The following is a 12,630-nucleotide window of genomic DNA, read 5'->3' as shown; positions in this document are numbered from 1 at the left end:
GTAAGATATCCTCAACACATATTTCTGAAAAAGGATTCATATCCAGAATATATTAAGAAATCCTACAAATCAATAATGAAAACACCAAAAAAAAAAAAACCAGTTAAAAAACTGGGCAAAGGACTTGAACAAGCACTTCACACACACAAAAAGTACATGAATGACCAATAACTATATGAAAAGTTACTCAATATCATCAGTCATCAGAGAAATGCAAATTAAACTACAATATGATACTACTACACACCCACAAGAATGACTGAAATTGAAGAATCTAACCACACCAAATGTTTAAGAAGGATGTGAAGTAACTGAAACTCTCATGAATTGCTGATGAAAAACTACTTGACATTTTATCTTAAAGTCACACATATTCAAAGGATTCTACTCCTAGACATATAACCAAAGGAAACAAAGACCTATGTCAAAAAAGATTTTTATAAGAATGTTCATAGTAATCTTATTCATAATAGTCCCAAACTGGAAATAATTCATATGTCCAAATTATGATAGATTATTTCAGTGGGGGTATTACTCATTAACAAAAAGGAATGAATTATTGAATGAATTACATGCATCAATATGGATGAATCTTAAAAGCATTATGTTGAGAGAAAGAAACGAGACAAAAAAAGAATACACATCCTGTGATTCCATTTATATGAAGTTCAAGAACAGGCAAAACTAATTTACAGTGACAGAAGCCAGAAGAATGGTTCATTGGTATTAACTGGAAAGGGCCAGGAAGGAACTTTCTGGGGTGATGGAAATGTATTTCTTGAACTGAGTAGAAGTCACAGGGAATACAGAAAGTCAATGAGTTTGGTTTATTTTACTCTATATAAATTAACCCTCAGTAAAGTTTAAAAATAGCAGCATAAACATTTTTTAGAAACATGGAAGCAAGTACCAGAAGAAAGTGTCAAGAGTTTAAAGCAGTAGCTGCTGTTCTTCATAATAAACCCTTCAGCACTATTTAATGTTAAATGTCTTTGACAGTAAAATTTTAAATTAATTTTTAAAAATTGCCTCTTCCAAAACAGCTGGGGGGAAATGCCATTGTCTGGCACGTATTAAATGTTCAATAACAATTTATGATATGAAGGGAAGAAAAGGTGAGAAGGAAGGAGAGAGGGAGGAGGACAAATCCTGTTGCAGTGTTTGATAATTTAGAAGCTTTCTACTGATAAAAGATTCAAATATTGAAGATACCACATCTTTGACTAAGTAGCTCACAAAGTTGTTGTTGTTCTCACCAATCTTATGCTTTTTTTTTCAAAGCACATTATTAAATGTCATGAATACCAGAATCAAGATGGTAGTCTTAACCAGCCATGTAACGTAGGTGAGTCCTTTCACCTCTGTAGAGTTTAGTTTCTTTATCTGCAGAGGAAACCAGAGACTGGGGGGGGGGGGGTCTCATAAGTCCACTGAATCTCTAGCCCTTAGATTTCTAGGGTTTTTAACCCTTAGGTTCAAAGCCCTGGTGCAGGCAATCCTTTAAAATTTCCATCCACCTTCCCCCTTGGGACTAACCAGCTAAAGAGGTTTCACATAAAACATTTTCCAAGGAGCTATGTCTGCCTTGGCCGGCTTCCTTGAGTTTATCTGGGTGATCTTTCGTGACATACTCCTCGCCCCATTCTTTAACATCCTTAGGCTGCCTCCACACGCCAGAAGGAAGATGGCCCTTGGACTGGATATCAGCCGAAAGGGAAGACTTGAGGTTTTCTTCTGCTTCTGGAATGGTTGGGTTCACTCCTGAAAAATAAATTACTCTGACATATAAAAAAGCAAATTATGTTTGTTACTAACTGTTAATTATGATGCTCCTGTGTGGGTACAACTATCCCTTGAGGATTAATAATGGCCTTTCCCAAATATATCAATTAAAAATAAAAAGTTTCCTCAGCTGCAAGGGTCACCTCTCTCTGTTTCTATACAGCTTTTACTACTTATATGTAGTCTCTACTAAATAAGAGAGTTTTTTAAAAAAAACATAAAATGTAACTAATTTGTAGTAATATGTATTGACTCCTTAGATCTGTTTCCTTTCGGATGAGCACACCAGGTGCAGAAAGAGGATGACAAAGGGTGCCAAAGACAATGTCTTCTTTTGCAATTTGTCCTCCTTGGTCCTGATGATGCTAAATTACAGAAAGGAAAGAGGGAAGGAGAAGGGAAGATGAAATAATAGATAAAATTCTGGTGAATTGTCTGTTAAGTAAATAACATTTAAATTACATAAACTATAAAATATGTGCCCCATAGAAAACTAATGTCATGTTACATACACCTGTGAGTTTTCAGCAACTACTAATTCATTGTAAGTGAAATGAACCAGAAAGAACCAAGAATACTAGGTTTGTCTCCAACTTCCACAACCCTTCTCTCTCCTAGGGTTTAACTGAATGGCTGACCTACTCCAGTACACACTTGGGAATTTTAGAAACTATAATGCTTTACCTGCCTGGGTTCTGTTATGCTTTGTTCAGGAATGAAGGAGTAGAGGCAGAGATGATGAAAGAGGGAAAGGGTGGAATTGCTGAAAGAAAAGAAAGTTCACATAAAAGTCACTTACCAGGACCCATCATGCCCTTCACATTACTCTCTCCTGCATGAACGGATCTGGGCTCTTGGGCTGCAGAAAAAGGAAAGCTTTCATTCAGCATTTATTTACTATAATGGACTAAGTACCTTCCAAGTTCCAGGCAATGGGGACAGACTCACAGATTTGCAGGACCTGGGAAAGCGAGGTGCCACATTGTGAAACAGCTCTTTGGTGAGGGCTGCATGGACCACAGCTTGCCCACAACCAGATGAGGAAGACTGGAAGTGGATACCCCCTAAGTGGAGCCTTTAGATAAGACAACAGGCACAGCTGACAGCTGGGCTTGCAATCTCATGAGAGACCCTAAGTCAAATGCACCCAGCCAAGCTGTGTCTAGATTCCTGACTCAGAGAAGCTATGAGATAATGAATGTTTGTTGTTTAAACCTAAATTTGGGGGCAATAGATAACAATTACACTGATTTATAAGTGGGAAAGGCAACCCTTTCTGAAAAATTGGTCCTATGACCCTGAGTTTTAACTAAGCTACCATCAATTTTAATCAAAATGTCTTATTATGGTACATTATTCCCAAATTTCTGCAACAATTCAGTAGAATAAACTATGATTATGTCTATAAAGCAGGGAAGAAAGGGAGAGTTTGGTACTAGACAGTTCATTTAAATCCATTTGTGAACTGGAGTCATCTGGATCTGCTGTCTTACTGGATTCAACAACTCCTGTGATTGTTCCTTTTCCTGTGGCCTGTTACACATTCTCTAAAGATACAGAAATTCAGATTTGGATAAATGTAATATTTTTTACAAATACAATTTTTACACTTTTAGCTTATGAACCTGTTCAGCTATCTTGGCACACTTTCCAAGCCCATCCTCTTCTCTTCCCCAGCAAGATCATCCTTTCCTGTCTTGCTCTACATATCATGGAGTAAAGAAAATACAGCTACCGGCAATGAACCCACTCTTCAGAGGGATCAAGTAAGTTCTCATGGGTTGCACCCATCAACCTCTAAAATAATTTTTCAAACAAGTAAAAGAAAGTAAAAATAAAAAAGCAAACCTGTACTTTGAAGTTACACTGAATTCAGTCATTTGTCTTAGCCTTTTTTATTCAATTATTCAAAACACATTTATTGTCTATGAATCTATGAACCAAATTGTTCAATAAGCTATAAAGATAGAAAACTGCCAACTCAAAAAATTTTTAATCCACTTGCAATTTAGAAATACCCAGATTAGCATTTTCACAAAAATGAAAATCTTTTAAAATTGGGCAGACTATCTTGGATTCTGGATTCTTCTAAATTCCAATTACAAGAGGAAATATTTTAGGCAATACACTATTTTCCTTTAATAGGGGTGAAAGATTAAAGTCCATTCTTACTATTACCTAAGTCCTAGAAATCAAGGAAGAAATGCTTGGCACATTCAATATGATTTGTGAACTGTACCTTTTTCATAGCCCTGAGAAGGCAAAAGGTTTGTGAAATCTTCACTGGGAAGAACAGGCTCAGGGATATTGATTGAGCGGAAAGGACTTCCTTGGGCTTGTGCAGGGCCAGCCTGTGACCCGTGTTCTTCTTTTTGAGATTTCCTAGGGAAGGGAAACAAAGGCCAGGCCAGTTAGGGTCTTTTTTGGGGGGTGGGGGTTGGAATGCATGGGTTAGGATCTGAACCTGGTGCTGGTTACGGTCTTAATAACCTTTTGGTTAGGAAAAGATTCAGTTCAGAACAACCCAAGAGAGAATACCTGAAATTAAGGTTGAACCATATGAGATTACCATTTTTATGAATCAAAATAATTAAATACCCACCCTTTCTCAACATGAAAAAGTGAGAACGGGCATGACACAAAGATCCCTATAGGTTAAGAAAAAGATCAAAGGAAAGGAGGAGGTATAACAGAGAGAATAGGATTTGGCAAACGAGTATGATTGTTGAATCACTATATTAATATTTCTTCTAGCCTCCAGTGTTTAGGAGCAGCTAGAAGGAAAAATCTGAGCTGGTGGAATAAGTAGCCCATGACAAACTCTGGAATCTACTTGTTGAAGTGTGTTTTGAAAATTATTGCTTTTTTTCTTTCTTCACTTTGTATATATGTTATATTTTACAATAAAAACATTAAAAATAAATAAATGGGCAAATACCAGCAATGCATATGATTCAACTTAATTCACTACCTGTGCCGGAGAAAAAACTTGCAGTATCCAGAAATAACCTTCTACTTATAATATTTACATTCTTATCCTTCTGCTATTGACTTCTCTATCATCAGAATCTTTGTAGAATTTTGTAAGGATGAAAATTTGCTTACCTTAACTAAAGCAACTAAAAGGTACCAAGAAGCAGCAGGTCTTCAACTGAAAACAATAACCCATTCTCCAGGATCACAGAAATACAGAAATATTCCCAAATTTTAATTTAAAATTTGATAATATTAAAAACATATAACAGTAAAGATTATATATTTTTAGTAATGGAACTTTACTTGATTCAACCTTGTTGGGACACAGTTCAACATAAATTTATTTTCCATCATAGAAGTAAAATAACAGCAGCATTAGAGAAACTTTAGAAAACATAAAAAAAAATAACGGGTGGCCCTACTGTCTCAATGCAACAATTTTTAACAATTTTTAAGTATCTCCTTACAGTTGTTGTTTTGTATATTTTTACAATTGTAATCAAAGCATGCATGCCATTTTACATCATTTTTACTTAATTTCATATTGTATTAAACACATTTTTCTATAAACATAGTTACCATCCATTTTTATATTAACCATTTTTTACAGCTCTATAGCTCCATCACACACTGACCCCATGGAGCACAGTGGCCACACAGTCATATTCCAACAGTGGGGAGAACATACTCAGTGTCCTCTGCATAACCTGTTACTTATGAGTTTGCCTTTGGTGAATTTTGTTTATAAGACACTCACTTAGCTTTAACTTTTCGAGATTCTCTTCGCTTTTCCTGCTGAAGCTGTTCAATTTTCTGTTGCATTTCTTCTTGTTTGGAAGTGATGGCCTGGATCATTGACATGGCATTGCTCAGCTCTTCCTAAAAATAAGAACAGATGTGTGTTTATACTGGTACATTGAGTAAGAACATATAAACAATAATATCTAGTGTACAACCAGTTTTTAATCCACATTTGTTGAATGAATGAATGAGAGATGAGAAATCTACTTATATTGTGACCTTGAATTTGAACACAAAACTCCAAAAAAGAAAAACATGAAGTAGATCTTTGCCCATTATAACTACTGAATGGCTAGAGGGGAAATTTTTATATTTGGTTTCTATGTGAAAAGGCAAGTTTTCAATTTCTATTACTAAGACGAAGTATCTGTTTCCAGCAAAAGGGGCCTACCTTGAAATAGTTTAATGAATTCTTCATCTCGGTAACTTTTTCTTCCATGGAACATTTGCAGCTCTTAACCTTTTCTTCCAAAGCATATTCTCCATGTTGAATTCTTGACAGTTCCTGCATTGCTTCTGTGAAACCAGTTTTGAGTTCGGAGGCTAGGGCCTGCAACTAAATGATGCAGGAAGAGTAAATTCAATTTGCTATAAATGATGATAAATGGCACCATTGGCCCCTTGGATTTTTTTTTTTTTTTTTTTTTTTTAGTTGTAGAACAGATTTCAGAGTTTGGTATGGGTTGCAATTCCACAATTTTAGGCTTTTACTTCTAGCTGCTCCAAGATACTGGAGACTAAAAGAAATATCAATATAATGATTCAGCAGTCATATTCGTTTGTTACACACTACCTTCTCTGTATAACTCCACCATCACCTTTGATCTTTCTCCCACTCTTTAGAGGTATTTGGGCTATGCCCATTATGCCTTTTTTGTTGGAAGGAGCTGTCAGTAATATGGGGTAGGGAGATATATCTAGCTGATGTTCTGGAGAGGCTGGCCCCTCTAGGTTTCAGGACTTATCTTGTCCAGGGACCCATTTGGAGGTTGTAAGTTTCTGGAAAGTCACCCTAATGCATGAAACCTTTGTAGAATCTTATATATTGCCCTAGGTGTTCTTTATGACTGGCTAGAATGGTTTTGGTTGGGGGTTGGCAAGTTATGACAGGAGCAATGTCTAACTGAAGCTTCCCTAAAAGTGACCTCCACAGTAGCCGCTCAACTCTATTTGAACTCTCTCAGCCACTGATACCTTATTTGTTATACTTCTTTTCCTCCTTTTGGTCAGGTGGCCCCTTGAACTTTTATTTGAGAAACCAGATGCTTAAAAATCTTCATTTAGTTATAAAGTTGGATTGTTTAAGGCAACTTTGACTCCATTTTTCTAGGGAAAAGAGAGTCTTTTTTATACCTCACATGCTAAGGCTTGTTAAGTGACCAGAAAGCTATTAATTGTTTTCGAGTGCTCGTATAAAGTACCATGTAATCTAAAACCTTGGATTAAAGTGAGATTCACTTGAAAAGCAACACATACATTCAAAAGACCATCTTGATCTGCTAACGTTGAATTCTGTGAAAGAAGAAGTAATGAGTCATATTCTCCCTGGCTTTTATGAGAAAATGAAGAAATTGGGTTTTTTTCCTTCAGAAATGAAAAGATAAAAAGATTAAGACCTCGGTATAACTGAGCGTTTCTTTGAAAGGGAGGAAGTTCTTTTATATTCTTGGATGATATCATGGGAAAGGAGATAATGCATTTTTAATGGCAGTAGGCTTCAATCCGAAAGGAAGGTATGTATGGAAATATCTACAATGGTAGGAACTCAGAATATTGTTGATAGTGATCTGAATCATCTTTAGCACACAAGCCTGGTAGGGTAGGCTACTGAACTTCTATTGTCAACTTCCACACCATGAAAATGAGGTCAGTTTTGGAGCAGACAAACCAGGGTTCAAATCCTAGTTCCTGCCTACAAGTACTATGACCTTAAGCAAGTGGGTTGACCTTTTTGAAGCAGCTTTCTTACAGGTAATAATAGCTATAATAATATCTATTTCATGGGGCTGTCTTGAGAATTAAATGAGGAAATGTAGACAAGTTGCCCTGCACTGCACATGCTGCGTACTTAGAAAGTTTCAACAAGTTCTTCTCCCTGATTAAGCGGCAAATGAGAAAGTTACACACAAACAGAAGTGTGAAGAAAATGGAGCACTTCTAAAGTCCAGTTTTATTTATTGAACAAATGAAAACAGCATCTTCAGCAGACAGTAAGTTAATAATAAAATCTAGATAATAATTACATTACTTTCCTTACATTTATGATCTTACAACCTATTAAGTAGAGAAACTCTTAGCGCCAGATCTCTCTTTAAAACAGAACTTTTTTGGAAGTTTTATTCTTTAATTTAAAATATCCACCAAATAGTCTTGCTTTAAAGGAATGAAAACTGAAGTTCAGTACCATAACAAAGTTCCTTCAAACATGTGTTTCTAAACAATTTCCTAATCTGGTCATCCAAATGTAAATGGTCCCAACTTGCTTTGGCACCTCCCATTATAATATAACTTAAGTCTCCTACATCATTTTTAATCAAATATAGGGTTTTATAGTATACCGTGCTTCACAAAGCATTTGTTTCTGAGACTTGGAGTAGCAGAGGAACCAAAGAGATCATTCTGAGGTAAAAAACACAACATGTCAAGGGTTTGGAGTTGGAAGACAGAGGAAAATAGCAGGGACGGGTCTGCTATATGAACAGTCTGTTTTTCATTCCAATCATTTTTATGTTTATTTCCTATGTGTGATGGATTTCCACCCTTGTCCTGATTCAGTCATCATAATCACTAGATCAGTTACTTTCTGATCTGTTCATTTTCCTTATGTAAATTCATCTTCCGTGAGCAAAATAAACAAAATCGACAGCTATATAATGTCAAAGCAAAACATGTGCAGTTTTTAAAATTGAAGGGAGGAGACCCTGATACTCACTCAGGTGCCTTACAATTCACTCAATTTTCTACTTGGAAAAAAAGGGAACCACAATCCAACAGAAATAGGTTTCATTATAACTGCTCCCTTAGATGTATGTGTGGAGTTTTCCCCAAAAGGCAAACTCCAAAAGGTAGTAGTGGAGTCCTCGAGGAAAAACTTTTCTTCATCTGTAGAACCCCAGCTCTCAAAATGAAGAATTATCAATATTCCTGGTAATTGATTTATATAGATTTTGAGAATTCTGAAATCATTTTGAGCAATGAGCCCTTTTCCTTCCCAAGTATTAGTTTGAGTCCCTTAGAGGCCTGCAACTGAAGTAACAGTACTGCTGCTTCATGACCACTGACCAGCCCGGGAGGGCTAGCCATAGAAAGCAAATCACACAACTGGGACAACATGTCACTAAAAGCTGGTGACTCTTAATATTTTTAGTTCTACAGACTGGTTTTCCAATATCAATCTGACCACTGGCTTGTGAATAAGAAACACTCTGTAGACATGACCTTCACATCTTTGCTCTGGTCTCTCCTCAGCCTTCTTATTTGACAGCCCACAGCCCACCCCAAGAATTAGAAACGGGTTTCTACCTTGTTCTCCAGCGAGTTGAACACGTTCCTCATCTCGTTGATTTTTTCATGAAGCTGCTCTAGAGAGGATATGATCCCTCCATCCTGCCGCTGGAGGCGGGCTCCCGCTGGAGGTGGGTTCAGGGAAGGCATGTACTTCGAAGCCTAGGGTACCACAGAGGGCATCTTAGGCTTAGAGAAATAGAGGAGAGGAGTCCGAATCTTCCTATTTCCTGCTCTTAATTTCTGATTCTCAAATGTCTTTACTCTCTTGGCTTCTTAACTCTTCTGACGATGAATTTTAGTCAGGGTCTTCCAGTATTTTTGTCCACCAAAGATCCCTCAGACCTACGTTTTCATAAGTTCCAACTTGTTTTTTTCACATGGATTTCCCCTTCCTGTCTGCCCCATTACCAACGTCAGGAGGCTACTCTGAGGCAGATTCAGGGAACTAGGTCTGTGCCTTGGGAATTCTGCAAAGTCATAATGTTAAGGTTTGAGAAAGCTCCCCAGAGGAGGCCAGATTCCCACAACACTTTACTAAAGACTTTATAAGAGCAAAAGTCCAGGTGTTTTGAAGTAGCACATGACAGCAAGGATTGCTTAGGTTTTCCCCCTAAGTTAGGGACATTGCAGAAGAGACATGGTCTTTCTGCCTGCTTCCATCTTTCTAATTTTAGGCCTCTTTATTAATCTCCAGAAGTGCAATGATTTAAAACACAAAGCAGGTAGGTAATTTGAACAATCAAAAGTAAATTTCCCAAATCCACTCTTCTTCATTCCTGCAGAAGTTGACTTTTAAAGTCATTCTTACAGGACCCTATTGAGGCTGAAGTGAGGCCTGGTGGGCCAGAAATGTATTTCATTGTTCTCTGGATGCACCACAGACCTGGTAGAATTAAGTTCTCTGGTGTTAGAAGAATATTCATCAATGGCAAAGGGAGCATCAGGCTCAAACAGGACTTATCCTGGAAAATTTTCAATGGCAGTTTTGACGATGAAACCTGTTACTGTAGGACTGGTTCCCGTAGTTTTTAACTGAGAGATCCTTTCAGCACATGAACTACTTTGTAAAGTTATTTCCATTACAGAACAAAAGAAAGAAAGAAAAAGAGAATCACTCCCAATCTTGTTACTCCAATATAGCCATTAACATTTTGATATATTTCCTTCTATTTGTTCCCATGTATAGAAATACATCTATTTATGTGATTGAAATCCCACCATAAATACTTTTTGACTCTGCCCCCACTTCTTTTTTTTAAACACAACTTTTTTTTCTTTTGCATGCCGTATGGTGGGAGTCACATTTCATTCTTTTTCCCTGTGGCTGTTATTGCAGCACCATTTGTTGGTTTTTTTGTGGGGGGAGGAGGGAAAGTACACGGATGGGAATTGAACTTGAGGTCTCTCGCATGGCAGGCAAGAATTCTACCACTGAATTACCCTTGCACCCCCTTAACACAGTTTTATTGAGACATATTCACTTACTATATTGGCCCCATTTCTTTTGCCCAACATTGTCTTAAGCCCTTTCCAATATCCTTCAAATTTTTTTTTCAAATTGTCTACAATTTTAAATGGCTACATAATATTTTATCCTATGGAGGCGACAGATTATCTACTCATTCACTTTAGTTGGAAATGTATGGAGTTTGTAACTTTTCAGTATTATAAATAGTGCTGTCAAATATACTTTTTATTTAAAGCTTTGTATATGTTTCAGATTATTTCTTTATGATAAACTCCTAAATATGAAATTACCAATTCAAAGAAACCCAAAGGGAAATCTACTATAATAGAGGGGTGGCAATATATTCAATTAATAAATATACAAAATATATTTGACCAGAGTGTTCAAAAGTTATGATAATATGGTTCTGTATTCTTGAAAACGTTCTGTATGTGAATTTAGAAAAACATGTCCTGGGCAATAAGATACATGAAAGACAAGATATATAACTGCAGGATTTACTTTCTTGACACCACAATGAACCAAAAACACAGTTGGTGTTCAAATCATTATTGTGAGGATTCATGTCACCCAACTATAGGAAAAGTAAATCAAGGTCGGCCACTTAATACCAAGGCAGTACTGCATCCAAAGTGGCATCTTTCCGTCTGAGCAACCATTTTCAGAAAGGAAGCTATGTTAGTACTGCCTGAAAAGGCCTCTTTTAACACTTTTGGTACATTCTGATTAATAATTTTCCTTAAAGTTTCCACCAATTTACATAAACTTATCAGAATGAAATATAATACTCCTTCTTTTCATCATTGCTTCTTTGAGCTTCAACCTTCTTTTCTGTTTATTAGCCATTTGTGATTTTACTTTGGTAAGTTGTGTTCTTTGCTCTTATTATACTGGGGTTTCAGAAGTTTCCTTTTTAATTGATTTTTATAAACATTTATTTATTATTAAATTTTGTATTGCTTGTAAGTATTTTTATAATTTTATTAACCTTTGGATTTGTTTAAAATATTTTTACATTGGAAAATTTTGAAATGTGATGTGGATGACTTTTTTAGCCCTTCCCTTTGGACTTCTTCCACTGTTTTTTTTTTTTTTTCCCTTACAAAGGCATTCACATCCAGAAGCAAAATAAATATTCACTAATCCTCAGCTTTCATGATGTGATTGTTTAAAATATTTAACTCTTTTTTTTTTGGCATGGGCAGGCACCAGGAATTGAACCTAGGTCTCTGGCATGGCAGGAAAGAACTCTTTAATCCATTTTGGTGCTTGTTTTGATTAGTGTATAAAGTAAGGATCTATTCTTTTACCAAAGAACCAGACAATTTTTCCACTATCATTTGCATCAGACCTCTTGGCCCAAAACAATGTATACATCTTGTAGATATTCATTCATTTAACCAAGATTTATTAATATGTACCATATGCCAAGCACTGTATTTTATGCTAAGAATACAAGAGAGATCAAAATGGACTAAATCTCTGCCCTTGGAGCTTACATTCTAGTGGAAGAGATAAACAATACAAAAATAAACAAGTTAATATACAATAATGCCAAGTAGGGATGGATTCATCAAGAAAATAAAATATGGTAAGGAAATAGAAAATGACTGAAATTTAGTATTTTGCTTCATATGCTTTCCCTTCTAGGATACATTATATCCTATTATAGTTAACCCCACCTCATTTCCCTCCTTCCTCTTCCTCTTCTTTCTTTACTTCTTCTCCTCCTCTTCTTCTTTTGATTAAATGTTGCTTGGAGTAAACAGACTGAAGTTTAGCAAGCATTCTTTTAAAACAAGAATGGGATTGTAATCATAGTACCACAGTCATAGAGACCAACTTCACTCCCACTGCTTTGTGTGTGCCACTGTGAACAGATGTACTTGGAGCTGTGATATAATCTAATAATGAGGCCACCACCTCTGCAGCTATATTTAGCCAACATTCAGGGAATGACCTACATAAAATCTATTATAGAATTTAAATCATACCTGAGTTTAAAGATACTCGCAGTCATTCAAATGCCACATACAGGTCAGGCAGAACAGAGGGAAGGTAGGCAGGGAAAGGGTCATGAACAAGACAGACATCAA

At 36.3% G+C, this 12,630-nt stretch overlaps 2 protein-coding genes across 3 annotated transcripts in view; one reads left to right on the top strand and one right to left on the bottom strand.

Annotated features, from left to right (window-relative positions):
- The window catches only part of DHX57 (DExH-box helicase 57), a 176,037-nt gene that overhangs the window by 16,882 nt on the left and 146,525 nt on the right, over window positions 1-12,630 (top strand). The window contains exon 2 of the mRNA XM_077134030.1: window positions 3,460-3,548. The gene's annotated coding sequence lies outside the window, so the exon portion shown is untranslated. The remainder of the gene's footprint in view (window positions 1-3,459; window positions 3,549-12,630) is intronic.
- ARHGEF33 (Rho guanine nucleotide exchange factor 33) overlaps window positions 1-12,630 on the bottom strand; it is a 53,948-nt gene that overhangs the window by 38,668 nt on the left and 2,650 nt on the right. Inside the window, exons 3-8 of one of the 2 annotated variants that reach the window (XM_077134052.1) lie at window positions 9,082-9,225; window positions 5,951-6,115; window positions 5,516-5,637; window positions 4,022-4,164; window positions 2,582-2,641; window positions 1,537-1,761 (exon numbers count right to left, since the gene is read on the bottom strand). In XM_077134052.1, coding sequence (XP_076990167.1) covers window positions 1,537-1,761; window positions 2,582-2,641; window positions 4,022-4,164; window positions 5,516-5,637; window positions 5,951-6,115; window positions 9,082-9,225 — 859 coding nt within the window. Of the gene's footprint in view, window positions 1-1,536; window positions 1,762-2,581; window positions 2,642-4,021; window positions 4,165-5,515; window positions 5,638-5,950; window positions 6,116-9,081; window positions 9,302-12,630 lie in introns of those variants that run through there. The other variant, XM_077134053.1, reaches the window with a different exon arrangement.

The sequence above is a fragment of the Tamandua tetradactyla genome, chromosome 17, assembly GCF_023851605.1.
Source record: "Tamandua tetradactyla isolate mTamTet1 chromosome 17, mTamTet1.pri, whole genome shotgun sequence".
NCBI classification, from domain to species: domain Eukaryota; kingdom Metazoa; phylum Chordata; class Mammalia; order Pilosa; family Myrmecophagidae; genus Tamandua; species Tamandua tetradactyla.
This window is presented reverse-complemented; position numbering and strand designations above follow the sequence as displayed.